Genomic DNA, 26,904 nt, shown 5'->3' on the forward strand with positions numbered 1-26,904 from the left:
GTTGATGCAATGGTGATCAGAAATATTCCCTTAAACGAGGATGAGGATTGGCAAAAGGAACTAAATAACAGTGGGGTATAAGGGGGAAAGAAATGATGGAAACATGCTGTTGGAAAATGCTGTTGCCAATTTTTCTCAGGTTCTCATTAAATAGCTTTAGAGGAAGCCTATAAATAAGTTTTACCAGCCCAAATAATTGATATACAAGTTTTATAGAAATATGTCATCCTACCTGTTCAATACCATTTTGTGAACAAAATCAGGTACTGTGTGAAACATTCAGCTTTGTGTAGAGCCAGAGCTAATGTTTTGCTTTGATTTGACTGGCTCACAGTCAGGGAGGTTATGGCGATCAGCAGGGACAAAATTTTGCTTAGAAGGTGATGTGAAAATATAACGTACCCTTCCCAGCATGCTCGGCAGAATTCGTGGCCACAGGACATGTCAACAGGTTCCTCAAAGACCGAGATGGAAGACATGCAGATTCCACACTGCGAGACACAGGAGAGAATATTAGTCAGCAAGATGCATTGTTTTTTTAAGGCCACTGCCCACACAGTCTGTTTCTAGTCAGTGTAGTTACAGTCACAGAATACAGCCTGCCATAAAAAGACACCTTTCTGAGTCTGTTGCATTTTCAGAAGGCTTTGGATTAATGCCTGCATTAAAGCACCACTGTTTGGCTTGTTTTTTTACAGCATCCTTTGTATGAAATGGCCTTGATGACTTGCACACAACCTTTGAGAAAGCGTCTAACATGTTTTCGCTCAAAGTTCAAAATCTTAAAGAGATGGCCTAACGTGGGCAATATCTGCTCTAAATGTTGTTATGGGCAACTTGTTTTTAATGCCCAATAGAGTATGACTGAACTAGGAAAGCTTGGCCCATAATAAGTTATTGTTGTCAGTGTGCCTACCAAGGCACAATGGAGGTCCTCGGTTTACTAAAAACCACCAAAACAAATGCAAGCCCACGCCAAGACGATGATCTCTCCTGACCATGTGGCTCACTCTGAACGCTATTTTGGCATTGGATCTATTTTCTCACACCCACAGACACTGGAGACACAAACAGATACAGACAGGCACGCACACACACACACAGGCCTTGTTATAGCAAGGGACTGAACATAACAAAAGACACAGAGGAGCCAGTGTACTTCAACAATGTAAGTATTGATTTGTGAAAGAGCCGATTGTGATATAATCAACTGTAACCTTTAAATGGGCCCTCGAGTAGAGCTGGTCGATTGCCACTGAGGTTCAAGGCTCGGCTTTTCCAGACCCACAATAAAGGCTACTGTCAGACAAACTCAACCTATAATCTCCCATAAAGTAACTGATAAATCAAGTCTGTCAGTCTGAGTCATTGTTTATCAACAGTAGAGTTCACATGCTGAAACACTCTCTGAGACACTCTCAAATCACCAGTCACACAAAGAGATCATGGCTCTAAACAGTGAACTTTTCAGATTGGCTAATTTTCCCTATTGATAACAATGCATTTTGGGCATTTTACAATGTAATTTCAAAAGTTTGACATGGTCCCACGGTCATAAACAATTTTCTTCCATATGGGCCAATGTCAGATGTCAACCACATTACCAAAAAACAATGGGGAAAAAAATAGTTATTCAAGTTGTTTTGCCGGGTAGATGGTGGGTAACTCACTTTTGAATACTGCTGTACTAATATTATGCTGCATTATATACACACACTTAATAATTCATAACCACTATAATTCAGTATTATATAATTAAGTATGTATTACTATAACTACACCATTACTATATTAAATCAGGATGGGAGATTAACAATAGCCACCAGTCATATGATGAAAAATTTTGGCTGCAGCTGCCCAGTCTGTAGCATGTGTTGTCTGTCTCAACTAACCACTTTGGCACTAAAATAGTGAGCATGACGGGTAAATTTATGTCATCCACCACTGTGGCGGTGGACAAAAAAGTTCATATTCTATTAATTTGGAAAATATTGGGACATGTGGACCTGAAGACACTGAGTGTGTCTCACCAGAGTAGAGTCCTCGTCAGCAGGGGTGAGGCTGATTTGGTCTGGGGAGGTGATGGAGGAGCGGGTGGTGCGGGGCGTCCGGGGCGAGGGCAGGGTGTCCCAGGCGTTGTAGCCGCTGGGGGGCGGGTTGGGCATCTGGACCCCCGAGCGCTGACAGCATTCCTCCGCATTGGTCATCCAGGCCTCTAGGAGCTTCTCCCTGTCCCAGTCTGACCCAGAAAAGGGAACAAATAATTGAACCAAAAAACAAGAGAGACACGTAACAGTTTGGTTATCAGCACAGGAGGATGAGATATACAGAAAGATTTTGGATGGCAGCCTAAAAAATTAGGAAAGACAAAGAAGCAAGCTGGAAAAGGGAAAAGAGGGAGGTTATCATTGTAGGAGAAGTATATATATATATATATATATATATTTTTTTTTTTTTTGTATTATGCTTTTACAGATACAAGCTTCGTGAATACCATTCAGAGAGCCTATCACTGATCTGCAACTACTCAGGAATATATATGAGGCTGATTTGTGTATGTTTGAAAGTCCTTGAGCTTTAGGATTGCATATACAATGTAGGCCACACAGAGAGACACATTATCAGGAGGATGATACACAGAAAGGCATGAAGAGCACTGGGAAAAATGACCCAACTATTGGCCAATGGTTGTGAAATGTTTTTGCCTGGGGACATATAAAATGTGAAACCTTCGGCCATTAAAAGTAACACAAAAGAATTCCTCACATCCCGACTCTGTGCCCCACTCCAGACTTTTTCACCATATGACAGACAAACATGTTCACAGACCAGACCCAATTTCCAATAAGAGTGCTGATGTGGAATTACTGGGTAGACCACAAGATCATAAAAATGTATTTAATGATAATATTTTATACTTCATGAATACGGGCCTTGAAAGCAAGGACAAATGTCACGGACAACCTATGACAGAATTCCCATCCAGTCTGATAAAACAAAGCTTTTTCTCGGACTATTAAATTCTTCTCACCCAAGCGAAAATGTTAAGTATTCAAATCACAAAGAAGTCTTTTACTAGTCCATCATGTCCTAAGTGTTGGTATGTGCACTGCTCAATCCACCTAACCCCACACAAATCTCCCTCCACCTAAGCCTTTCAAAAAGCCTACAAAATACTGTAAACCTGCTGCCATCTACTTTTCTGTTTTTGAATAGCTGCTCGATCTTACATTAGCCCCAGAATAGGTTTAAGAGCAAGTCAGTGTAAATGTTGAATGAGTTGTGGACTGCGCCCGAGTCCACATTTTTCCACCCGAAAACTCCTGTCCTAGAATAAGCAACATGACCCGGTCAGCGCTGCAATTAGGCCATTATCAGCCTAGAGACACGTTTTGCCACCAATCAAATGCCTCAGACTCTAAACGACCTCGTTTAGATAACGAATATTGCAACAATTTCCCTCATTCCCCTTCAATTAAAACTCATCAATGAGTATGACCCTATCTTCATGCTTTTGGCCATCAAAAGGACTCTGAAATTAAAAGGCTTCACATTTGGACTTCAATATCCAAAATTAGCTTTGGTAGTACAAACTGTGAGGCAGAGTGAGACAGAAACTCAGGCAGGCAGGCAGGCAGGCAGGCAGGCAAGAGGAAATATGATAAGGACAATGAAAACATATGGAAATATTCAAGTCCAAAAAGCCTACTTCCTGGAGATTTAAAAAAGAAATCCTGAAATGTCCCATTGCTATTAGACAGACAGGCTGCATACCCTTAATAGAGGTGAATAAATATAGCAGCATTCTGGGGTCACCCTCTCCCCTCTCAGCTCCCAGACGTCTGCCTCATATGTAGCACACAGCATACCAGCCAGCCGCTCAGCCCACCGAATTAGAGAATGGGGTATTTAAAGACTGCAAATCAAACCCAAACCGTGACACATTTCTGAAGCCCTCTACACGCATAATCTGAAGCCAAGTTAAACTAAGTGGGGAATTGGTTTTCAAAGGCTGCAAATCAAATCAAAACGTTTTAGGATTTTTGAAGTTCTCCACACACATAATCTTAGCTAAGTTAAGTAGAAGCTAGGTTGAGAACTGGTGGCCTAAGGCTGCAAATCAAATGGAAACTGTGACACATTTCTGAACCGAACCGAGCCTAAGTTACAGGAGCATCAGTGGGGTAATTCAGGTCAAGTGATTGATGTCTGAGGGCATGAAGAATGTGGTGAGGGCATGAAGAATGTGGCAATATGAAATCCCTCAGCCCGAAGGTGAAAAGGCTTTGACTGATTTAGCCTAATGGTAACACATGCCTCTTGGATACACATGCTATTAGGTGTGACGCATTCATTTGATGACTAGAAATAAACTGGACTGAATCGCATGGCTTTCATAATCAGCTTAATTGTATGTCATCAGGTATGTGTTTGTTTGTGAATGTGCATGTGCATGTGTTGCACTAATGGCAAGTTCACGTTAAAGCCCAACAGCGGTGTAACTCAGCTTTTGGTTCATTGCCACCATTGCCTCACACCAATAGACACAAAAATGTGACTTTAACATACACACTTGCACTCTACGCCTCCCTGTGTCACTCCAGTCTTGCCTATTCTATTCCTGCAGGCATTAAGACCATGTGATGAAAGTATCAGATGTGTCATTGCTTTGAAGCGTTAAGACTTACTGACATCATTTTCAGCAGCACACTCTTACTTCTTTCTGGTGGGCAGAGCTCAAGGCATCAAACAGAAGCTAACAAGTGGGCTAATGTTTGATATCACTATTTTCTGCTTCTTTTTTGCAACCTTTTTAAGGCCCTTTTAATGCCAGTACAAATCAAATTTAAGACCAATTTCACCCCAGAAATTTGCTTCGAGAGTTAACAGCTCCACTTAACCAGGGTGATTTCTCTCCGGACAAGTAGTGCACAGAGAAAAAAAAACATTTCTGAGACCTTTAAGACATTTTGAGACATTTAAGACTCAAACGCAACATTTAAGTTTAGTCTTGAATTTAGATGATTCAACATTTTTATACTTTTTAAGGACCTGCAGACACCCTTATTTATTGTGTGTGTGTGTCTCTTAACGGTACCGTGGGCCCGTAGCAGCGCCTCTGCAGTGAAGAGCGGGGCCTGCAGCATGTCGGCCGTCTCCACTATCAGCATATCCTTCAGCCTGCGAAGCTCCTGTGGCCTCAGGCCCTCATATAACTGGAGGTGAAGAGAGAGGGGAGGAGTGGACCGGGGTGGCGGCGGTGGTGGTGGGGATGAGAGGAGAGGCGGAGAAGGAGAAGGAGAAAGAGAGGACGGAGCAAAGGGAGGAAAGAGGGGGGAGGAATAAGCGAGGAACACAAATAATGAGGAAGGGAGGGCGGGATCAGAGGGAGATCAGAGGACGGAATGAGAGTGGGAGTAGAAAGAAAGATGGGACGGAGGGGGAGGGAGAGAAAAGAGGTATTAAAAAACAAAACAAAGATAGCTGATTGCCGACACATGACTCACCTAGTTTTGGTGTACACACAGACCCAGTGAGATAGCAGACTGATGATGGCAGAAGTCACATGCCTTGTGGCGGACACAAACACTGACAGTGTGTCTGTGTGTGTGTATTTCTAACCGGCACAGCTGCAGTATGAAGTGGCTGGTTAGCTCATTTCCAGCAACAAGTGAAACATTGGATTACAAATAGATGACCAGTCCTCATGGCTGCTTCCAAGAAGCTACAGGACTGCAGATGAATGACACATGACACAGAAAACGTTTCACCTCTTACTCATACAAAATGTTACAAGAAGGCTGTGGATATCATGCCGTCAATAGCATTTGTGTTGGGATTGTGAACTAAAATTATAAAAAGTATTTTTTGTTGACGACTTGTCAACAAATGAATTGAGGCAGAAGAACAGCTCTACAGTTTTTGATTATAGTCTTTATCAGTATCGATATTAAACTGTCTTGCAACAAAAAAGAGCAGCAGCAAAAAAGACCAACTTCAGTGCACAAAGCTTGTGTTCTCTGCTAAAAGCTGTGAACTTCTGAGAGCGCAATAAAGTATGTAAGTAGTAATAAGTAAGATGTTATGATGGTATGATATGCCCATATCTCTGTACTCACAGACAGCTTACTCAAAAGGATAATATTAGTCATGCACTGTAATGATATGGAATATTATGGTGGCTTGGGTAATGCTGTACATCTCAGAGGATAAGAACATTTGATAAAGTACAGTATATTAAGAGTATATGTTTTTCCAAACCTTTTTCCCCCAAAGACTCAGTCATTTTTCTCACAAGCCAAAACTGATTTAGTACATCAGTGGGTATATTAACCAAGTAAAATGTACCTACGATTTAGACACCAACATACAAACACAGTATTTTACTAATCCTGCCTGACACTGCAGGGAAAGTATTTCAGAATAATTAGGGGATCTGTTTTTTTATTTAACTGCAATCCATGCTTGGGTCCCGAATCCTGGCCGCTATAGTACGTTATAGTGTGGTCATGTACGGCATGTTACGGATATACAATAAATCTCATCAGTCGAGTCTGCCTCTATGCATTCTGCCTCAAATGCCAGGGAGAGGGCCTTCTGATACAGTAGAGCAAGGGTTCTTAAACTATGGTTTGAAATCCAAACTGGGTCCTGGACCTCCTTCTGTTGGGTCTTCACATGACAAGAGTGAAAGGCTTTGTCAGTTGGTTCCCAAGGTGAGTGACTACTTTTCTCATTTGCAACTGATTATATACAGAGCAGTACAGTAGTGATTGTATGTTGGGTTTGGTATTAGTATGTTGTACTTCACACCAGTTGAGGCTGACATACTCTGCCTCTATACCCACTGCCTCTGGTTCTGGTATTTTGTACCTCTCGTCGGTCAAGGGCGGCGTACTCCGCCTCTATGCCCTCTGCCTCGGGCGCCAGGGAGAAGACCATCTGCGACTCCAGGCTGAGGGCCAGCTCCTTGTGGTGCTGCTTCTCTGCACAGTCACATGGAGTCTCGCGGTTTTCGTTCTCCGCAAACAGGTCCGCTTCTCTCTGCACCAGGAACTACACAAGCGGGGACAGGGGGAGAACATATTTGGCTGTGGTTAAAGGGGTAGTACGCACTACAGCCAGGGAAATGCACTAGAGCTCAGCTGACTTCAACATGCGGCTAAACAGTTTGAAACACCTTGGTGTACATGGAAGACCACAGGCACAGAGTCATTGAAATTTGTTGAAGGCACGGCTGCGCGATTATGGGAAAAAGTTATAATCCTGATTGCTTTGCTAAATAGTGTGATCACGATAATTAATGACAATTATTCGGTTTCAAGATTCAAATAAAAATAAGAACTAATTGATTACTTTGGTGTGCAGCTTCAAACCTAAGGCGAACTTTGCAGAGAATCTGTACTTGTTTGTCATCATCTGGTTTAAAACCAAAGTAAAGAAACATAAAATCGCGATATACTATTAACTATGATTAATTGTGCAGTCGTAGTTGAAGGACGATTATATGTCAAAATATAAATGTGGAACACATCCGTGAATTGTTACTGACATTGTACTTCCCCCGTCTCACCTACCATTATGAGTGTAATACAAGTATCTGTTATGAGTGTAATACAAGTATCTGTTATTACACACATAATGTAATATCAGCTGTTATTATATACCCATGTCAAAGGGCTTCACCCTACAAATTCAGGCTCTTCAGAAAGGCAGATACAGAGACAGACGTGCATTCACACTTATATCTTTATAACACTGTCTGTGAATGCTGTATGTAAAGTAGCCTGCCCCACACGGATTAATAAAGATGTATTGTGCTGCACGGCATCTTCCCCAAAACTGCTCACCAGGGAGCGATTTCATCAAGCATAATATGAGGGTTGTCAGGCAAAGATATTATTCTCCCTTACCCTGGGTCGCCACTGGGTCTAACACAAAGCCACACATCATTTTATACTAAAATTTATAATTAATAAAAAGGACAGGCATTTAATAATTCATGTTAACAAGGGGTACGTCCCCTTCTTCTTTCCTCAAATTGCTCCCTGTCCCCGTGGAGCTATTTGGCTGCCACCTCAGTAGCCTCTCATCCACCTCCAAATTTATACTAGAGTAGATATTTTTCCTTAAGCCTGAACTGAAAGATATCCACGGGCTAACAGGCTTGTGGCATTTCTCCAAAACCCCTCACCTCCACGCAGGTCTTCATGCCTGAGGCGGCAGCATAGTGCAGAGAAGTGTTCTTCTTGTTGTCTGTGGCGTTGACATCGGCGCTCTCGTACTCCCCCTGGTCCAGCTTTGCTCCCGTCCACGTCAGGACGATCTGGAGGCACTCCGCCCGCCGCTGCTCGTCCTCATAGGGCCGCGAGATCCGGGGGTGCAGAGCCCCCTCCGAGGTCAGGATCTGGGGCCCCATGCAGAGGAGGTGCAGGGAGGTCTCGTTGTGCACGTTACGCTTGTTAGGGTTCCCGTCTTTGCTTAAGAGAAAAGACCTGAGAGGAAGACAGACAAGTAACAGGGACAGAGGGAGTGGTTAAATAAGGAATGGATGTACACAAGTGGTTCTCAAAGTTTCACTCTGGGAAAAAGTTATTTTTGTGGCTAATGTTTAGGCTAAACCAACAATTTTTACTTTACTATTACTACTTTTTTAGTTTTTAAGTCAACAAAGTAATTTTTCTAATGCTTCCCATCTGCCTACAATCCACAAGGAAAAAATTGAAAAAGTAAAACACTGGTGTCAACCTAACAGAGGGAGTTTGTCCCTCTCAGGTGTTCAGACCTTTAAATGGAAACTGACATAGATCCTCAGAATTATAGGTACTTCTATCCAGTCTTATACTTTGCTTTCACTTAATTTTACACACACCTGCTGCCCCTGACCTTGCATCCCTTCTAGCAATTTGTTTCATTCAATTGGGAATGTAAAATGGAGCAAATGCAAGCTACCCATTAGAGAAAAGGAGGATAGGGTCTGAGATGAGTAAACAAGAACACATGCAAGGTTGTTAGTTTGTGGGGTGGGAAGCTCTCGGAGCCCCATCCTATTCCATCCCAGCATGTTGCATTCCTGTGTGCTGCTAACAGATGGTTATGTGGAGAGACAGATGGGACAGAGACAAAGACCTATAGAGACAAAGCGTGAAAACATTTTCTCTGACGATGCAGCAATACAGTACTGGACTGGACCAACTGAGCAGTGACAGAGAGATGAGATCAAAGGCCATTTGACATCTGAAAGTGTGCCACATGAGGAATGTAAATATGGAAACAAAAAGAACTGGACAGACAGCTGCCCGTCCACAAAAGTATGTGACTCTGCATTATGTCTGTTTGCTTGTTCGATAATGTCTAGGCCGTGTCCTGACCTGAGTAGGCGCGTCATGGCGTGCCGGGCAGCATAGTGCAGTGGAGTGTTGTGCTGGTAGGGCTCTCCGTACGTAGCGTTGGGGTCCAGAGCCTCCTTGAACTGCGGGTTGCTCTCGTACAACTGGCAGGCCAGCACCTCGTCCCCGTTGATGAGAGCCTTGCGGAACTTGGTCGCCGTATTCCCCATCTCTTCCCCTGCCCTGGGTTCGAGCTCTGACTAACGCAGCAGCCTCTCAAGTCGTCTTCAACCTGTCCGAGTGCAAAAGGCCAGCATGCTGAATGTCCTGAGGAAAAGAGGAAAAACAGGCGTTAGATTCCTTCGTGGCTGCGTCTGAGTCCAACAAGGTTTTTGTCCGTGAGAAAAAAAATAATTAATCAACGCGGTCGCTAAGCTTGCGGCAAATAAAAATGTCTGACCTTGAAGACCTCTAGCTGATCCTCTTAATAAGCCAACCATATTCTTACCGCTTCTTCGAGAAAGCCGGCCCTCCCTACTGGAGTCTAAATCAATTCCACTCCCTCTGAAACCACAAGAACAAGAACTGCATCTCCTAGGTTGGACAAGCTGCTCTGCAACAAGCCCCTGTGTCAGCGTCACCACTGCGCTGTACATCACCTCCTTGTTTTTGTCTTTTTTTTTTTGGAGTGACTCAACATAGTGCCAACGAAGCTCATGCAGAGAGAAGGACAAGACTTCCTCTGGCATCACCAGGGGCTTCCGCCTCTCCCTGCCAATCCTGCCCATCCCACTGAGACCAGGAGTCATTGTGAAGCATGAGATCCTCAACAGAAGAACAGCATGCAGAGAGTCAGCATATCGCTTCCACCAGCACCATATGTCATGATTGTTTGGGCACTGGGATGCTCTTATGGCATTTTTTTGGTGAGCTACACAACAAAACATTTGGCACTGTCTTCTTCAGCAAATATATGCTAATTCATGAGAATAAAGCCAGAAACCTGGTATGGTACTTTTCTAATGTTTAATTGTAGTTTGTGGATGGATAGAAAAGGGTCCTGTTTAGTCAAGAAAAATGAAAAAATCCAGACATTCATTACTCAATAAATTATGTATCATTTTGAAACCTCAACTCCTCATCACACTTCATACACACTCCATGATAGACTGGTGAAAAGTCAACTTACATGTGAAAAGTCAACATACACATGTCACGTTACTGTCTGTAACTCAATCAAATCAACAAAATATTTAGTATATTCATTTTCTGTCCCATATATTCAAGTTACATACACCAGACAAATACATTACGACTCATCTAGGCTAACTAACACGCAAACGGAGCAAGATGGCAGAAGTCCCATGTAATGAATGTGTATCAACATTGTGACTTGTCAGACAGACACCTTCAAACAACACAACAAACGACACAGAGAGAGGGAGAGAGACAAGTAAACACCTGATCTTGTACACAGTTGCACATAATACCTACCACATATTAACAGTGCACAGATGTTGCATATCCAAACTTTAAATAAGCTTACCTTGTAAATATATAACTAATACTTAAACGGCACTCATCCATGACAACGTCAACTTACAACATCTGACAAACTAACAGTAAAGTAGACGAAGACACAGCAGTCAGTCTGGGTAGCTTGCCGTCTTGTCAGTAAACTTCTGTAGCTTGTTAGGCTATATGAGTGTGTCATTTCCAGGCCTTTCCCCGTGTTGTGGTGTTTACCATTCTCGCTAGCTTAAACCGACGCTACTCTGTTGTGTTGATGAGAAACAATCCGTGCTAACGCATTGTTGCATTTCTGGCTAATGACACGTTCGCTAGCCAACTAGACAGCTATGAACCATTCAGTTTGTTGACAGAAAGTGGTGGCAACCATAATAGGCAATGTGGCTAGCTAGCTAAATGTTTATCAAAAACCATTAAAAAAAAAGCCATCATGACGCTAACATCTGCGTTGGCTAACGTCAGCACATACGCTAGCGAGTCAGCTAGCAAGCTAACGGCGCTAGCCAACTTAGCTAGCACAGTTGATCTAACAAAAAAAACAATGAATAACAAATTGTTTCAACTCACACAGATCGTACATTTCGCTGTTGCTGACCTGCTCTTGTAAACAAGCTGCCTGTCGCTGACACAATAAGGAGGGTTTTCTCGTTAAGCGAGGCAATGCTTCCCCATAAATAATGTGTGTTCAGAGCTGTGATGTTGTTCCTGTCAACTCTCCGTTGTCTCGCTACTGGCTGCTGTCCGGGTTGCCAGGTTTCAGTAATATCCCCCATGCAGGCGTCCAAACAGAAGGATGGCACATCCCTCTTCACAGAGTAATTAATGACATTTTGCGTGTGTCCGCTGATGAAAGACGTTGGATGATTAACCATGCTGTGAAAACAAGTACTAACTCCAATGACGCTGGATTTGACAAAGATTACTATATAGGTTGCGCCAAACATGGCAACCTTGTAATGTATTGGATTGATAAAGTGCATGTTATATGGAGTTCTGTTGTTTTGTATGTCTTCTTGTATCAATCCTCTTGAGCCGATGGATTTGGGAGGCTCTTCTTTAGTAGCTAAAGTATCCAAATCTTTTACTCCAGTATAAAGATGTCCTGACAGAATTGTAACATTTTACTCTACGTTGGGAATTAAAATACGCAAGTGTTAATTAGTATCAAAGGGGTAGGCCTACTACTTTTACTTTTTAAACTTTTTTTGTTTTGTTTTACTATAGTACTACACTAAATGAACTTATTTTCGCGCATAAGCACAACAGAGAACGTGAAATAATATGATACATAGCCTATTCTGCACCCATATAGAGCCTACATACATATAAAATAAATATAAAACGTTCACACTCTCCACTGTTATCGGTCATGTTAATGTCGAACCAGGGGATGAAATGCAGATTTAACTTACTGTCATGACAGATGCACACCAATGGGGGAGCAGAACATGAAAGTATTAAATTATTCCTTTAAACAAGCTCATCACAAATTGCACACGGTACTGTGTAGTTTGTAATAGATGTAGGTGCAATAGCTGACCACTAGAGTGCGACAGAGTCCACAAAAACAAACTGCCTTAGCTACAGTACATTCTTTATGAGTTGATAACTATGACAGGCAGACAGTGATCATCAAGAGGCAAACAACCATGAATATAAACAGTAATCAATCATGTTTTCACAAGATAATTCATTTAGTCTTTTATCCCTCCCAATGTCTTCATATACCTTGCATCACTTTGATACTATTTCCTAGGATGTTTACTATGAATTTACTGTACATCATAAAGATTTAAGTCAGCCTAACAAGGTGGATATACTCTATTCTGCAAAAAAAAAAAGGTGGAGTAAACTGAGTGTAAAGCACTGAGTGTTAATTGTGAGTAATTATAGGCATGATCAATGCATAAACCATTATATTCCAAACAAATGGCCATGTTAAATATAGGCTACACACTAACCATATGCTCATTATATATACAGTGTATGAAGCTGTATCTATTTACAGGAGGACAAAAATGTCTTGAATTAAAATAACCACTCAGACACCCTGTAGAACACATAGGCCTTTTATTATCAAATTTCTCAACATTGCAACGCAGCTATATACAGCATATTAACCTCACATTAAAGAGTGCGCAAATGTCATATCAACAAGCCTTCACTAAATTACAAGTTAATCTGTAAACGCAATACTTCAGTGTAAAGGCAGATACAGTAATGTGCATAACGATGAAACATACAGTACATAACACTGTTAAATAAATTGAGCAACTCAAACAAATGCTTTGGCACTTTCCAAAATGTTAAATACAGTCACATTGACGGGCTGTTTATCAGGAACTGAATGTCCTGGAGACTTGACAGAGATGGACTAAGGATAAATGACAGGAGGGTGATGCCTACATATTGTGTCCCACTCACATACCTTATGACTTTTCATTTAATTATTTCTTGTTTCCTTGACAATGACCTTAAATATTTTCAGTATCATCACAAAAGAAAAAAGAACACTGACCACAACCAATGCAAATTCTGGGTGAGCACAGTTCTTTATGGTAAACAAAATGACAGCATGAATCTGTTTCTTGTTGGTGGTGGCTTGGGGATACGGGGGAGAAAACTCTCCCAAACTCTAACAAAGACAAACTGAGGCCAAATCTTTCAAGAGACAGCACAGTCAAGGGTTTGTGTAGAAGGAATAGTACCCCGCCATGCCTTTGGACGAGGAGCTTTCCTTGCTGTAGGAGCTACCGTTGGCGGCGGTGGAGGCCAAGTCCTCGCACTTGATGTCAACGGGTGAGTTCTCCGCGCTCGGCCCGCTCAGAGACAAACGCCTCCGCTTGCAGGCTGCCGAATACGACTCGGCCTTGTCGAGGGCGAGGGCCTGCGGCTGCACCTCTGTCCAGGCCGAGACGAGGCCTCCGCCGCCGCCGATCTCCTCCTCCAGCTGCGGCTTGTCCTTGTCCGAGTCCTCTGGGAACCCGGTGGTGGGACTGGGCCTGGGCGACCAAGGCAGGCCGGGAGTGACCTTCCTCTGGTACGCCGCTCTGGACCCCCACCCCGCCGACATGGTGCCGAAAGGAGAGTCCGGGTAGTAGCTGAGAGCGTGGGACGTCTGCATGGACAAGGATTTGATGCCGTAAGGGATCAGGGTGCTGGAGTACTCCCCCTCGTACGGCGTCAGGTCTAGCTTGTTGGCGGCGCCGCCTCCGCTTCCGCCTTGCTGCATGGAGGCAACGAACCACCTCTGCGAGGCTGCGGCCGCGTCTTCCGTCTGCGGCGAGAGGAGGCTGTTGGTCTGCGGCACGGCCCTCTCGCTGTTGTAGAAGCGGCTCTGGGGGAGGTTGTTGACGAACTGGTCCTGGAAGAGGGGCTGCATGGCGTAGCGGGCGCCCGGGACGATCTGGTGGGAGCGGGGAGAGTCGGTCGGGGACGGAGTGAGGCGGTCATTCTCTGGGGTGGTGTACATCCTGGAAAACACACGCACAAAGGAATGTGATATTACCATTAGGCAAAGCTACCTATGTAGGGAGGAAAAACAAACAAAAAGTGCCCTTGCATGCATACTTTGCTCAGCCTCGACTTCTAGGTAATTGGTAGAAAGAATGGATTAAAAAGGGAATGGGATGGGATTCAGGGGGCCCCATGCTTGCCTTTGCCTAGGGCCCCCAAATCACTAAGTCCGCCCCTGCATAGAGCAAAGGCATTGTATAGCTGAAAAACAGGTGACATAGACTAAGAAAGTCTCTACAAAAAGATAGCACACACATATGAAATAAAAGTTAAGGCAGTAGATACTAGAATAAAAATACTAGAGTGAAATTTATGTTGCAGCTGAAACATGGCATTTGATGTAAATATGTGTTTTGAAAATGTGATATTTATAGTCACTGTTTTAGTGATGAGCAATGCATGATAAAGCATGAAGAAGCAAGGTACTCACGAATCGTAGTTGTCCCTGAATCCTTTGGCAAAGGGGTTATGATCAATCTTCAGCTGTGTAATCTTGAAGAAAACAAAATGAAAGAAAAAAATAATATGTAATAATATGTAAAGATTTACCACAGGGTTAGAGAGAACAAGAGCAAAAGAGGAGCATGCTGTTCAAAAACTATTGAAATATCATTATTACCATAGGCTATAATAAGGAGTTTATCAGCAAATTATAGCTGATAAACATTACAAAAAGGGAAGCATGGTTATTCATATCCATTTAATAGTGTGAATAGAGCTTCTATGAAATTTAAATGCATGAGTAAGTTTCTTAACTACACGTAGGACACACATAGGATTTAACCCCTATCATTATTGCAGAATACACACTTATGAAACATATGGATAGTATATTGCAGCTTATATACAGAGCTATAAGGCATAGTAAAGGAGTGCAGGGGAACGCAAGCTTACATCAGTGTTCTGGTAGGCAGTGACAGCTATAAACTGAGTCTCTGGAAAGGTGAAGGTCTGAGTCTTGGCGTCACTGCTCATGTCCTCCACCCCGTCCTCAGTCACCTCCACGATGTGCAGCCTGGGCTGGTACTTATGCAGTGACTGTAGGACAATCATCTACACATATACATATATATATATATAAAAAAAATAACTTCATTAGTTAATTTGAACGAAAATGAAGCACTGATTGATTTTCTAATTTTCCATGCTAATTTGTGCGTAAAAGCCGTTTCTCTGCAAGTGGAAAAACGATTATTCTGCCTTAACGACCTTGAAGTTAGTATATGATTTATTGAAATCTAATTATCTAATTATTTAAGGCATTCTGTTGCATAAGATTTGTTGAGAGTTTGACAGTTCAAAAATGTCAACTATTTTCATAATTTTGCCTGAAAATGTATTTTCTTCAAAACCTGAATGCCAAAAGAATAGAATTACACTCAACTGCGTAGAGATTTGACCAAAACATTTGAGGGGGTGCTTGAATCTTAACTATTGGATACTATAAAAATTAAACAGGCTGATAGATAAACGAAAATCTACAAATTTGTTTGAAATAATTGATTTTGAAAACAGTCCAATGGAGATATAAATTATTTAGAACATTTTAACGTATTTAAAATTTACATTTCATTTTTTTTTACCTGTGAAGTATTGTTACTGGTCCCTTTGTTGTTGGTGAGTTTCAGTTTGCCGAAGGAGATTTCCTGTCTCATCCAGTGGGCCCCGGTGTTTGGAGACTCTGGATGGATGTACACTTTGTTCCCTAGAAAAGAAATGTTTCACCTAAATCAAATGCAGCTCCATTAGCCTGTATATTCAGTATAAGCACTGATCTTTCGGCTGAAGTGAAAAGGGTTTAGAATGCAGCAATGCACTGTAGAAATATCCATCTTAATTAATGTAAACTTGTATCGAATCTTAAAAAATAGAAAATCTGCCAGTGAGGTGAAATAGGCCTAATTTTACTTTTTCCCAAAGCAGTTTCATGTTTAATTAATTTATTTAATTGTTTCCCACTTGCATTCAGAAAACATTTGATTTGATTTTAAAGCTCAAACTAAATGCCTTGTTAAGATGGACATGTTGCCGTGTAATTCAACAAGCATCGTAAATGACGTGCTTTGAACCTATTAGGGATGTGAACCGGACAACACACAAAAAATAAGAGACATTGTCTTGGAAGGCAGGGAAACATGAATCTTCATTAGAAATAGGGATGGAGTTGTGCAAACTGAATGCCTTGGTGGGCATGAGGAATCAGTGTGTCCGTACCTTGCATGTTGTTGTCCGCCTTCCCGCAGGTGACCCACTTGCCACCTTGAAACCTCCAGTGGTTTGGATCCGCCAGCACCACTTCCACAAACACGTTGTAATGCGCCGTCAGGCTGAGACCAGCCATGTTAAAGCTGAGGAACGGGAACATCCGCCTGCAGACAAAAAGATAATATAAAGTAATATACATCTTATGTGTGTGAGGAAGAAAGAGAGGGGGGACTGTTTTCAAATATGGCAATAGGCAGAAACATTGACTTGGACATACGATGCCACACTGCAAAAATAACCTATATAATATAACCTAATAATTTATATTGTGTTGTTTTTTTTTTATTGTGTTTTTGTGTTTTAAAATCTTTCTAAACCAAGTGAAGAAAACAGCCAATCTGAGTGAGCCAGTTTCACTTTTTTCCAATGCAAAATCAACTTGTTTGAAGAATTTTCTTCACTAAATGTCTTGTCTTATCTGCCTAATTCTGTCTGTATTGACGCCTATTTCTAGAGCAAATCCTGAAGTGATTCTGCACTGGAAACAAGTGGAACCGTCAAATGGAATCGTCTCAACACACTGGAAATAACTGTCATAAGAAAAATGAAGTCAAGACTGATTTGAGACTTGTAATGAATTAGAGTGGTTGTTATTATTATTAGCAAGTGCCTTGCTCATATCTAGACGGCAGTTACTAAAGGAAGGGAGGGAGGGCATGTGGTAGCCTGATTCACTTTCCCTTGACCACGTTTCCCCATCAGTCCCCCACCCACCCTCTTTCCCAGAAGTCCCTCTCGTCCCATGACCTCACCTGCCCTGCTTGGTGATGATCATCTCGGTCTGGTGCCGGTGGAACTTGAGCCACAGCGGCCGGTTGCACAGGTACACCTGGGCCCTCATCCCCGGGCCGGCGGCGGGCAAAGGCATGGCGCCGATAGCGGACCCCGAGCCGGCGTAGGACGGATAGATGCAGCCGGGGCTCTGGCCGAGCTGGTAAGCCGGGCCGAAGTGACTGCGGCCGGCGGCGGAGGAGGAGAACCCCGCGGGTGGCAACACGGAGCCCAAGTGCAGAGAAGCGGGGTACCTGCCGGCGCCGGACGGGGTGTAAACCGTTCCGGTGGGGCTGTAGGGGATAAAAGAGCAGGGGCTCGCCGCTTCTGGGCTTTGTTTAGTCACCGCGGATGCGATGTAGTACCGGTCTGTACCCATCCCGTGCTCTGCGTATCGGCTGCCACCGGTCGGATCGTCCGCCTCCACAGCCGGAGACTTGCGCCTCTCCTCCGCTGCGTTTTTCGGTGAAGGGAAGGTGCTGCTCTCTCCCTCGCCGCCGAGCATGGCCCTCTAATCTGTCTTCTTGTCACAAGCGGCGGTTGCTTTCTTTGATCCCAGTCGGGACTATTTCCCCACCTCAGGACTCAGTGGAAAGTCTTTTTAGGCCAGGTTTCTTCTGATTGAGACTTCTTCTGCCTGCATCCTATAAATCTGTAGGCCAGACAGAAACAGGTCCTTATTATTAAGCCTACAGGCCTGCAGTCATTTTTCATATAGCTACCCGACATTTAAAAGGCCTAAATCATGTGCCAAGTTGGCAACTTGCGCATAAATGAATAAGTTGTTAGTCTAAAGTGATCTTCATTTAGATCTTCGAGGGCGTCTTTAGGGTGTGGCTGTGAAATCTATGATACACGTTTAATTTGAGTCATCGTTTTCTTTTATCAACAGATTTTTTTTCTTGAGCTTTTTGCGTGGCACACTCATACCAAAACGGCATATAGGTATACATAGTAGCAAATTAAAAACATGAGTCATAGATGTTCTTCTACATTTCTCTTTTTACCAATTGGGTTCTTTATGTTGTCATATTTAGAAGAACTAGTCTACTATTCCTCTATATTTTCCACAAAACATAATGCACCATGCTATATTTTTTTTAATTCAAATTCACTGACAAGTGGCAGTAGATTTTACTTTGGTGTTTATTTTTAATTCAGTATCTTTGATAGACATGAAAAATACATTGGTATCGTAACTTAACAAGAACAACTTAAGTAATTTAACAGAACAAACCTGAATATTGTGGATAGTCATTGGTAGTTACCCTTGCTCAACAACAAAAACAATAGGCCTACTTATTTGTTAGATAAAATTGGTGATTTTTAGGCTGATATTGAATGGGAAATATAGCCTCGCAGTAACACAGGCATATATGCCTATTTCTTGTAAATCATATGACAAATTTGAAGCAAAGCACAGATTTGTCTGTTATTACGATGAAAACCAAAGTGAAAGCTCGCCCCCGGCCCTTGTAAACTGGTGACACATTTCGAAACAATCTGGTGTTAATCGAATTTCGATGAAAACAGATAAAATATTATTTTTGTTGTGCTTAAAAAATATTTTTGAAAATAGTCTGACCTGGTAGGCTATGTTTTCAAACACAGCAAAACGTTACTAATTTAACAGCACATTTAGCCTATTGTGCACTTATTTGTTTTTTAAATATTAGGCTACTGCACGTGTCCTTACTTCCTCTGTAGCCTATAGACCCGGGTTGCTATTAATCCTATAGAATTATTCAGAGTTAATGAATTTGCATTCATTTCAATTTTGATGCGCTTCTGCGTCCCACCGGGATGCCCGATGTGAAAAAGGAAAACGGCCAATTATTTTTCCGTTTGAAGAAACCTGTGATGTTTCTCAGATCAGACAGTCCGATGCGAGAGGCGACAACAAACAAATGTAAACGCCCGTCGCAGAAAAAAGCCAAAGTGCTTGGATGTAGACAAACAGAATGATGTCAATTTGCTTTATCTCTTAAAAATAATTCCATAGGCTAAATTCAGTCAGTTAATTTTTTTTTTTTTTTAAATAAGGGCAAATTCTGTTATATAATTTCACATTTATTACACGGGGTTACTGTTAAATGAAACAATATTTTCTGCAATAGAATTAGTAAAATAAATAAACTTACCAAGCGATGCTCCCGTTTGCAAATATGAAGCTACAGACACTTTCTTTAAAATAAATGAAAACGGATTTAAAACAGCGTCAACGCGCGAGAAAACGACAGAACCTGCGAGCCAAAGCCCGTGCAAGTAATTGGCATCATGTTGTCTTATAGTGGCTGAGGAGAGACTATAATAAAGCCTGAGCGCATGTGGAGGCGGAGTGAGTAGAGTCCCGGTTTCACCAGTGCCTCTTCTTGTGGCCATGACGCACAGATAGCAGCCTATTATCAGATTCTCCTCTGGTCTCCAGGGGAGGGGAGGGAGGGGTGGGCTTGGTGGGGGGGGGGGGGCAGGGGATCCTTGGCTAACCCAACCCGGCATCACAGCCACCGAGGTGTAGTACCTCCCAGTTCAGCTGATCTTGACATGTTTCCATCTGATTCATCCACTAGAATATCCCTATTACATTCCTATGGGGCCTCCTATAGGGATTTATAGTTTTGCTGTGGCATTTGTATAAAATGTCAAATGTATTATTGGATTACCAGTTCTTTTTCATTTTTCTTTCCTGTATATAGGCTTAGTAGAATATGCGCTCTGTAAATTGAAACTATTCCATTACAACAGAAAGTAGAGAAATAAAGATGTATAATGAATGAGTTTGGATCTCTGAAAGGTGGCCTGTTGATTTGAAGTAGGCCTTAAAGCTTGTTAAGATGTTATTTTATTGCTTTTTGTCTGATTAGCCGTTTAAAAAACGCACAAAATCAAGCAAAATATCTCCAACAGCAGTATTATAAATTAAAATGGAGATTTGGGGGCTGACACACAGAGAGATAGGTTCCTCAGTTGTCATGTCAATGTTGTTATAATGAACATTACACTGAATGGAACTAGCCTGTTTTACACAATTTGCCATGTTGTGGTCTTTGATGGGTTTCGGGGCTGGTGTAGTGATGACCAAGATGGTGGGTAGAGGGATATATGGTAGATCAGTATCATTTACCCAATCACATACAGTATATATTAATGGTAATGAGCCTTATAGGTTAGTATAGTATGTACAAATGCCCAGAGAAAAGGCGAGTACACCAATGAATAGTGAGGGTGGGACACCTTGCCTAGGGGAGCAGCCAAAGCACCAAAAAGAATTGTATTAATATTGGTTTCCATTAAGAGTCTAGTGTAACATGGTCTAAATATTTCAATGACCTTTTCACCCTGCCTGAGGGAAACACTGATGTTCTGTGATCCTGCCCGCCTTTATATTACATTGGTAATTAGGCTGATGGGTGAGTACACACTATGCAGAAAAAAAGGTGTGAATACTCTGCACAGCCTTTTGCATCTTTGTATGAGAAGCTTGACAAGTTAACCCTGGAACTTCCACACACACACACACACACACTATCTCTTGACTGCCTTGTGTGGTTCACACATTAGAAGGCACAATATTGTATGATGAGTGTATGATGAGTGCCCCATTTTCCCAATACACACTAAGGTTAGCTACCAGAGTATAAGAACTCACAGATCATTTTGAGAATACCATGGTGTCTATTTCACGGCCGGGGACTCTTACAGAAATCCCTCAAATCTTTTGACTGTTTCTCCTCTTGATACCTTCCCCTCCTTCAGTTCAAAGGAAACCAGATCCAGACTTTAAACTGTCCCGCATTAGCGTGCTAATGGGACGCCTTTGAACGGCAAAGACCCACTCAAGGCGTCCTATCTCCTGCTCCGGTGTAAAGGCCAAACGATGCAGAGCTGTCGCTGCTTACTGGGGAAGCGTTTGCATGTGAAAGAGACACGGCAGCAGAGAGTCGCAGGTCGCCACCTCTCAAATAAACACACCGCACATCAAATAATTGACCCTGTTAGGCAAATAAACTATTTGGGTAAACTGTTGGAGCAGTAAGCAGTCTAAGGGTAATACGCTTCTGCTGATTGCATTGATCAGTTGATGAAGTTGTTTGATTACTTCAGGAGGTCGTGAATAGACTTGATAGATCCTGGTGTGTCTATAAGACTGCAGCGCTTCTCAATTGGCTTGCAACTAAAAACCTGCTGAAAAGTGCAAGCTTAGATGTGTGCCTGTTCCCCTTTGTCAGCCACATGAAAGGGGTTTCTTCTGCTGCTATTCTTACAGTTGGGTTGTTTTATATTGATATGGCGGGCTAGAATATCACATGAATATTCAGCTACATTGTGAACGGCCTCTAAATTCACATTCCACTCTGATGAAGTGCATCCTCAAACATCAATTTGAAATCCGAAGCTCTCACTCTCTCTTTCTCTCTCTCTCTAGCTTTCTCTTTCTTTCTCTCAAACTACGCAACTATGCACACACACACACACACACACACACACACACACACAGAGTCTCGTGATGTGACAGCAAAACCAGTGAGTCAGAAGTGAGAAAGTGGAGTTTTGACACTTTTATTTTTTTTCCACGGTGGTAGGGGCTTGCACAGCATTGCACTCATGAAACACTTCCCCTTAAGTGCAGTCATAAATCAAAAATTGTTTTTCTCCTTTCTGAAATCATTTTCAGACACGCACACACACACACACACCCAAACTCCAAATTCATCCTAATTCATTCACCTTCCTCTCAGCCTCAACTGAACTGACTAATATTTCTATCTTCTATCAGTTTATCCCCTCACCAGATAACCAATGTATCTGTTTCACCTCCATACTACGCCCCTATAGTGCTGTTTGCTGTGTATTGCTGGACAGCCAGTCTCGCTCCTCTCTCCGTCACGCTCGATGAGCAGCTTCCCCTAGCTGTGCCTGCTTTTTGACACGTCTAAAGGGCTGTTCCTGACACGCTGCCATCCTGCCTGCCGCCCCTCCTGCCGCGCCGTGCCAGGCAGGAGGAGAAAGCTGGTGACCTGGCCATCGCCTCGCTGCCCTAGGCCACTGCCGCCCCGCCGGCAGCAGAAGGTCTATTGGCTCCGAAAGCGTGCCAGGAACTCTGCCCGCCACGGCTTGTGATGTCACCGCGGTGGACGGATCTGATTGGTCCTCGTCTTCCTCCCTTCCTGGGAACACGCCCTCTCAGATGATCTGCACCAAAGACATATAGAACTAATTGATTGTCGCTTTATTTGAATGCAATCTCAGCTTTCTGGTTAATTAGTTGATCAGCTGCCTTCATCCCTTCTTCACATCATGCGGAAATGTTAAGTTAGTTGAAAAACCCAGAAATTAGTTCTCCCTTCATGTGATGTCATTACATGCAAAGAGGATTAGGGGAGTTTTGTGAAAAATCACAGCTAAAATGTGAAAGTTTATAGTTAAAGTAAAATTTTCACAATGCAACTCTTACATCCTTTTATTAATGTTCCTTAAAGAACAGGCTTAATTTGTACAAGATGATTTTTCTACCACACCATAACAAAGTTTCATAGTGCCCATGTAGTCTCGACTGGTCAAGTATCTTGTTAGTTAAACAATAGAAACTTTGGTAACAGTTAAGAATGTAGTAACTGACTGTGGAATTCATTTTTAAGACAAAACAAACATAGGAAACAGCAATACTTGTGTTATTGGAACGCCCATTATTAGTAGTTGTAGGCCTTCAAACTGATTCTGCAATGGTACAGGCATTCTTATTCCACAGACAGGCAAAGGCACCAGTGAGACAGTTTTTATCGCGGCGGCTGCAAACGGCAGAAGGTGCAGGCCTCTGGTGACCCACTTCCCCTGCTGCCCCCCTGCACTTACATTTATGGTTGGGTCCTATGTCCTGTTAAGAGTAGCAGCAGGAGCGGACCATCACATTTGGTGCCCAGCGTGGGGGCGGTTGGTGAGCTGTCATGTTCCAGCTATCCCACGGAGATACACTTCTGCCTCTCCGCGAAGATTTGGTGTTTTCTCATTTGCATTCGCTAATGAGATCCTGTTTGCATGACTTTATACGGGAAGACGCTATCTGTCTGGATATCGCTGTGCAAATACAGGGGGCTGATTAAGTCCTATTTATTTAACCTTTATTTACCAATTAGTCCCATTAAGATTAAGGATCTTTTTTCAGTTGAGATGTAGCCAACAAAGCAACATTATGGCAGCGTAATTGTTGCAGACAAACAGCAGAATGTCCACAAATAAAATGAGAATCAAATGTTGACACTCAACACAAGTTGAAAGACAGCTTCAGTTGATCATGTGGTTTAGAGTCCAGCCTTAACCTGGATATGTACACTGCAATCTTACAAATGTGCTGTAAAAAGAAGGTAAAAGACATCTCAGAATGATTTTTTTCTGCCTGTAAGAGCTCCTATGCCATGCCAGTGATGATCAAGTGTCTGTGACTTTGCCCTTGACAGTTTCCCCCCCCCCGATCACAACTTCACACAGGAGGCTCATCTTCTCAAATGCGTTCTGCAGCCAAGACCCATGATGACTCCCAAAATCAAGTTATAGAAGTCTCCAGCCAATGCCAATCGAGGCCCGCTCAGAGCACTTCCTCGTTATCACCCAATCTGTACTGTTAAGAGTTCCTGCCCGCCAATCTGCCAATGTCAGCCGCCCCCCAGCAACAGTCACACTTCGGTCTCAGGTCAACAGTTGTGAGCTATGGGCTTATTGGGATCAAATGGATCCTCAGAGATGGTGTAGTGTTGAAGACCATGCAACAAGAGACAAGTGATATGCACATCCCCTTAAGAACCTTTTAACAGGTGCCTAAGTATAATGATAAAAACAGGATAGAATGGAGAGTGTCATACACTGCTTCTAATGCTCCCATCTATGGAACTACAACTTCTTCCACCTTTCAACCAGGCAACCCAGGTTCAAACCCCATGTTGGCAAACATCCTCCCTGCTGAAGTGTCCTTGACCAAGACTCTGAACCCCTACCAGCTCCAGTTGTGCTGCTCTGTATCTGACCCTGACCTTTGACCTCCCTGTGGAGGAAGGAGCAAAAAGAGAACTTCCCTATGGGGATCAATCAAGGATCACATTATATAATAATAATAATAATAACAATAATAATAATAATAATAATAACTTTATTTGTATAGCACCTTTTAACAAGACAGTTTACAAAGTGCTTCACAGAATAAAAAGGCATAAAAACAAAGAAATAAAAGGAGTAAAACAATAAAAACAATAGTAAAAAGGACAACAAAGGATAAAATTTAAATACACAGAAGTAAAAGAAAAAAACGCTAAATGCATGTAAACCAATTTACCACCACCTAATTAAAAGCAATGGTAAAAAGATGTGTTTTAAGATGCTTCTTGAAAGTGCTGAGTGTATCAGTGGCTCTTAACTTATCTGGGAGGGAGTTCCACAGTTTAGGTCCAAGGTAGCTAAATGCTGACTCACCACTCTTAAGCCTAATTTTAGGGATGGTCAGCATACTGCTATTGGATGATCTAAGTGATCTACATGGTACATATCTCACTATCATATCGCTAAGGTAGGGTGGGGCGAGACCATGAAGACATTTAAAAACTAATAAGATGATCTTAAAATCAATTTTGGAAGATGCAGGTAGCCAATGAAGAGATTTAAGAACGGGTGTAATGTGGTCTCTCAGTCTAGTGCGTGCTATTATTCTGGCAGCGGCATTCTGAACTCTTTGAAGAGTAGTAATTGAGTTCTTGGGTAATCCAGATAGGAGGGAATTACAGTAGTCTAGCCTGGTTTCACAAAAGCATACACAAGTTTTTCACAGTCAGCAGTGGAAAGCATGTCACGGACCTTAGAAATATTATGTAAATGATAAAAGGCCGTTTTGCACACGTTACTGATATGGTTCTTAAAACAAAGATCACTGTTAAAAATTACACCAAGATTTCTGACATGATCCTTGGCCTTCAGGGATAGGGAGTCAAGATGAGGCAGAATGTCATCTCTCTTATTATTGTATACAGACATTATATATGTATATTGTATATAGATATTGTAGATCCGGGATTAATTCCTGCCAGAACCTTATCGAATCCTTGTCATCTTTTCTATTGCATCCAGTAAGAGAATACTTGATGAGAGATTAAGAATGTGACTTCATTTTAATCATGAAACTCCAAATATCCAATAGCTCTGTCAGCACACTCTGCCTTTAGTATGTGGTGGACAAGCCTTCCCTTGCACAAAGCACAGCATCAGACATACACATCCAATATGTCTATGATTTCAAATAACACAGCAATAGCAAAGGAGCAAAAACCTTCTCTGTATTGTTTAGTAAAATGTTCCTTTATCCAGTGGGCTGGAAGGAATATTTTCTGCATTATATCCCCTCTCCAGGCAGGCAGGCAGGCAGGACCCTGAGCATGTTTTTCTCATATGGGGAATCTGCTGACTGTGGTATCACATTATGATTAACAATTTAACTATGATCCCCTTCCTTCCCATTGTTATTCCACAGATGACTGAGAGTAAGAGCGAAACGCCAGCGACGGCACACAGGCTTCATTAGATTCATTGATTGATTTATTGTTTTCCATGGCTGTAATCACTTCCCCCAAGGTAATTTGTAAGCTCTTTATGGTTCAGAGGTATAAGCCAGAGAGTTAATTAATCGGCTTTGTTTAGAAGTTTGGGAGTAGAAATGCCCCTCTGAATCGGCGGCGGCTAGGAAGACAGCAATCTGAGCCTCTTTGAGTTAGAATCCCTTGTTTACCATGACAAAAGATCAATACTAAGCAGGTAAACAGCTTTAACAGTGCTGAAATTCCGATTTGATCCTTTGCATTTACCTTGATTCACTTTTGCTCTGTTGGATTTTCTCAGCGTTAAGGCCAAAAGGGGGATTTTTGAAAGTTTCACAAGAGGCAGAGTGGTTGGTTACAAATGAAGCACTGGAAGTTATCATTCACTTAAAATACAACGCTTACTGCAACATCAAACACTCAAACACTGTAAAAGCAAAAAAGATGTGTAAAGACAAGATTTCCAGATTTTTTCCCAATAATTATGACTAAGAGCATTATATCCCTTACAAAAAACCCACATGTGAATTCAAAGCACATGTGCTTTTTGGACACATGCTGGTTTTCCTATGTGAACATGTGAAATTTCCCATTGACATTTTCACCTGTGAACTGTCTCTTTGCGTGTGAAATGAAATTTTCACATGTGAAACAAATATTGGCATATCGGTTATATAATGGCAGGTGAAAATGTGAAAAAGTTCACGTGAACAAAAGAAATAGTAACAGTAAAATTGTCACGCTACAACGTAAGAAAATTTGCTCACATGTGAAAACCAAGAAAGCACATGTGCTTTGAATTCACATATGAGTTTTCACATGTGACTTTTTTGTAAGGTTTTTTTTTACACTGTACTTTTATTAATAGTACCATTTTTATATTGCACTTTTATTCCTATGTCAGCCACGTAGATTTGGTC

The 26,904-nt window shown here is 42.2% G+C and overlaps 2 protein-coding genes across 2 annotated transcripts in view; both read right to left on the bottom strand.

Annotated features, from left to right (window-relative positions):
* ankib1b (ankyrin repeat and IBR domain containing 1b) overlaps nucleotides 1-11,553 on the bottom strand; it is a 36,053-nt gene extending 24,500 nt beyond the window's left edge. Inside the window, exons 1-7 of the mRNA XM_071925481.2 lie at nucleotides 11,427-11,553; nucleotides 9,372-9,656; nucleotides 8,195-8,495; nucleotides 6,874-7,056; nucleotides 5,099-5,216; nucleotides 2,031-2,239; nucleotides 403-491 (exon numbers count right to left, since the gene is read on the bottom strand). Of these exons, the coding sequence (XP_071781582.1) occupies nucleotides 403-491; nucleotides 2,031-2,239; nucleotides 5,099-5,216; nucleotides 6,874-7,056; nucleotides 8,195-8,495; nucleotides 9,372-9,559 (1,088 nt within the window). The 5' untranslated portion in view covers nucleotides 9,560-9,656; nucleotides 11,427-11,553. The remainder of the gene's footprint in view (nucleotides 1-402; nucleotides 492-2,030; nucleotides 2,240-5,098; nucleotides 5,217-6,873; nucleotides 7,057-8,194; nucleotides 8,496-9,371; nucleotides 9,657-11,426) is intronic.
* Nucleotides 11,554-12,952: 1,399 nt separating this feature from the next.
* On the bottom strand, nucleotides 12,953-19,682 carry LOC139931851 (eomesodermin). The gene is made up of 7 exons (XM_071925471.2): nucleotides 19,553-19,682; nucleotides 17,393-18,063; nucleotides 16,590-16,744; nucleotides 15,959-16,080; nucleotides 15,270-15,428; nucleotides 14,806-14,867; nucleotides 12,953-14,332 (listed from the first exon to the last, which is right to left on the bottom strand). The coding sequence occupies exons 2-7, from the start codon at nucleotides 17,914-17,916 to the stop codon at nucleotides 13,540-13,542; spliced, it is 1,815 nt and encodes a 604-aa protein (XP_071781572.2). The 5' UTR covers nucleotides 17,917-18,063; nucleotides 19,553-19,682; the 3' UTR covers nucleotides 12,953-13,539.
* Between the last annotated feature and the right edge of the window lie 7,222 nt (nucleotides 19,683-26,904).

Source organism: Centroberyx gerrardi, chromosome 12 (assembly GCF_048128805.1).
Source record: "Centroberyx gerrardi isolate f3 chromosome 12, fCenGer3.hap1.cur.20231027, whole genome shotgun sequence".
NCBI classification, from domain to species: domain Eukaryota; kingdom Metazoa; phylum Chordata; class Actinopteri; order Beryciformes; family Berycidae; genus Centroberyx; species Centroberyx gerrardi.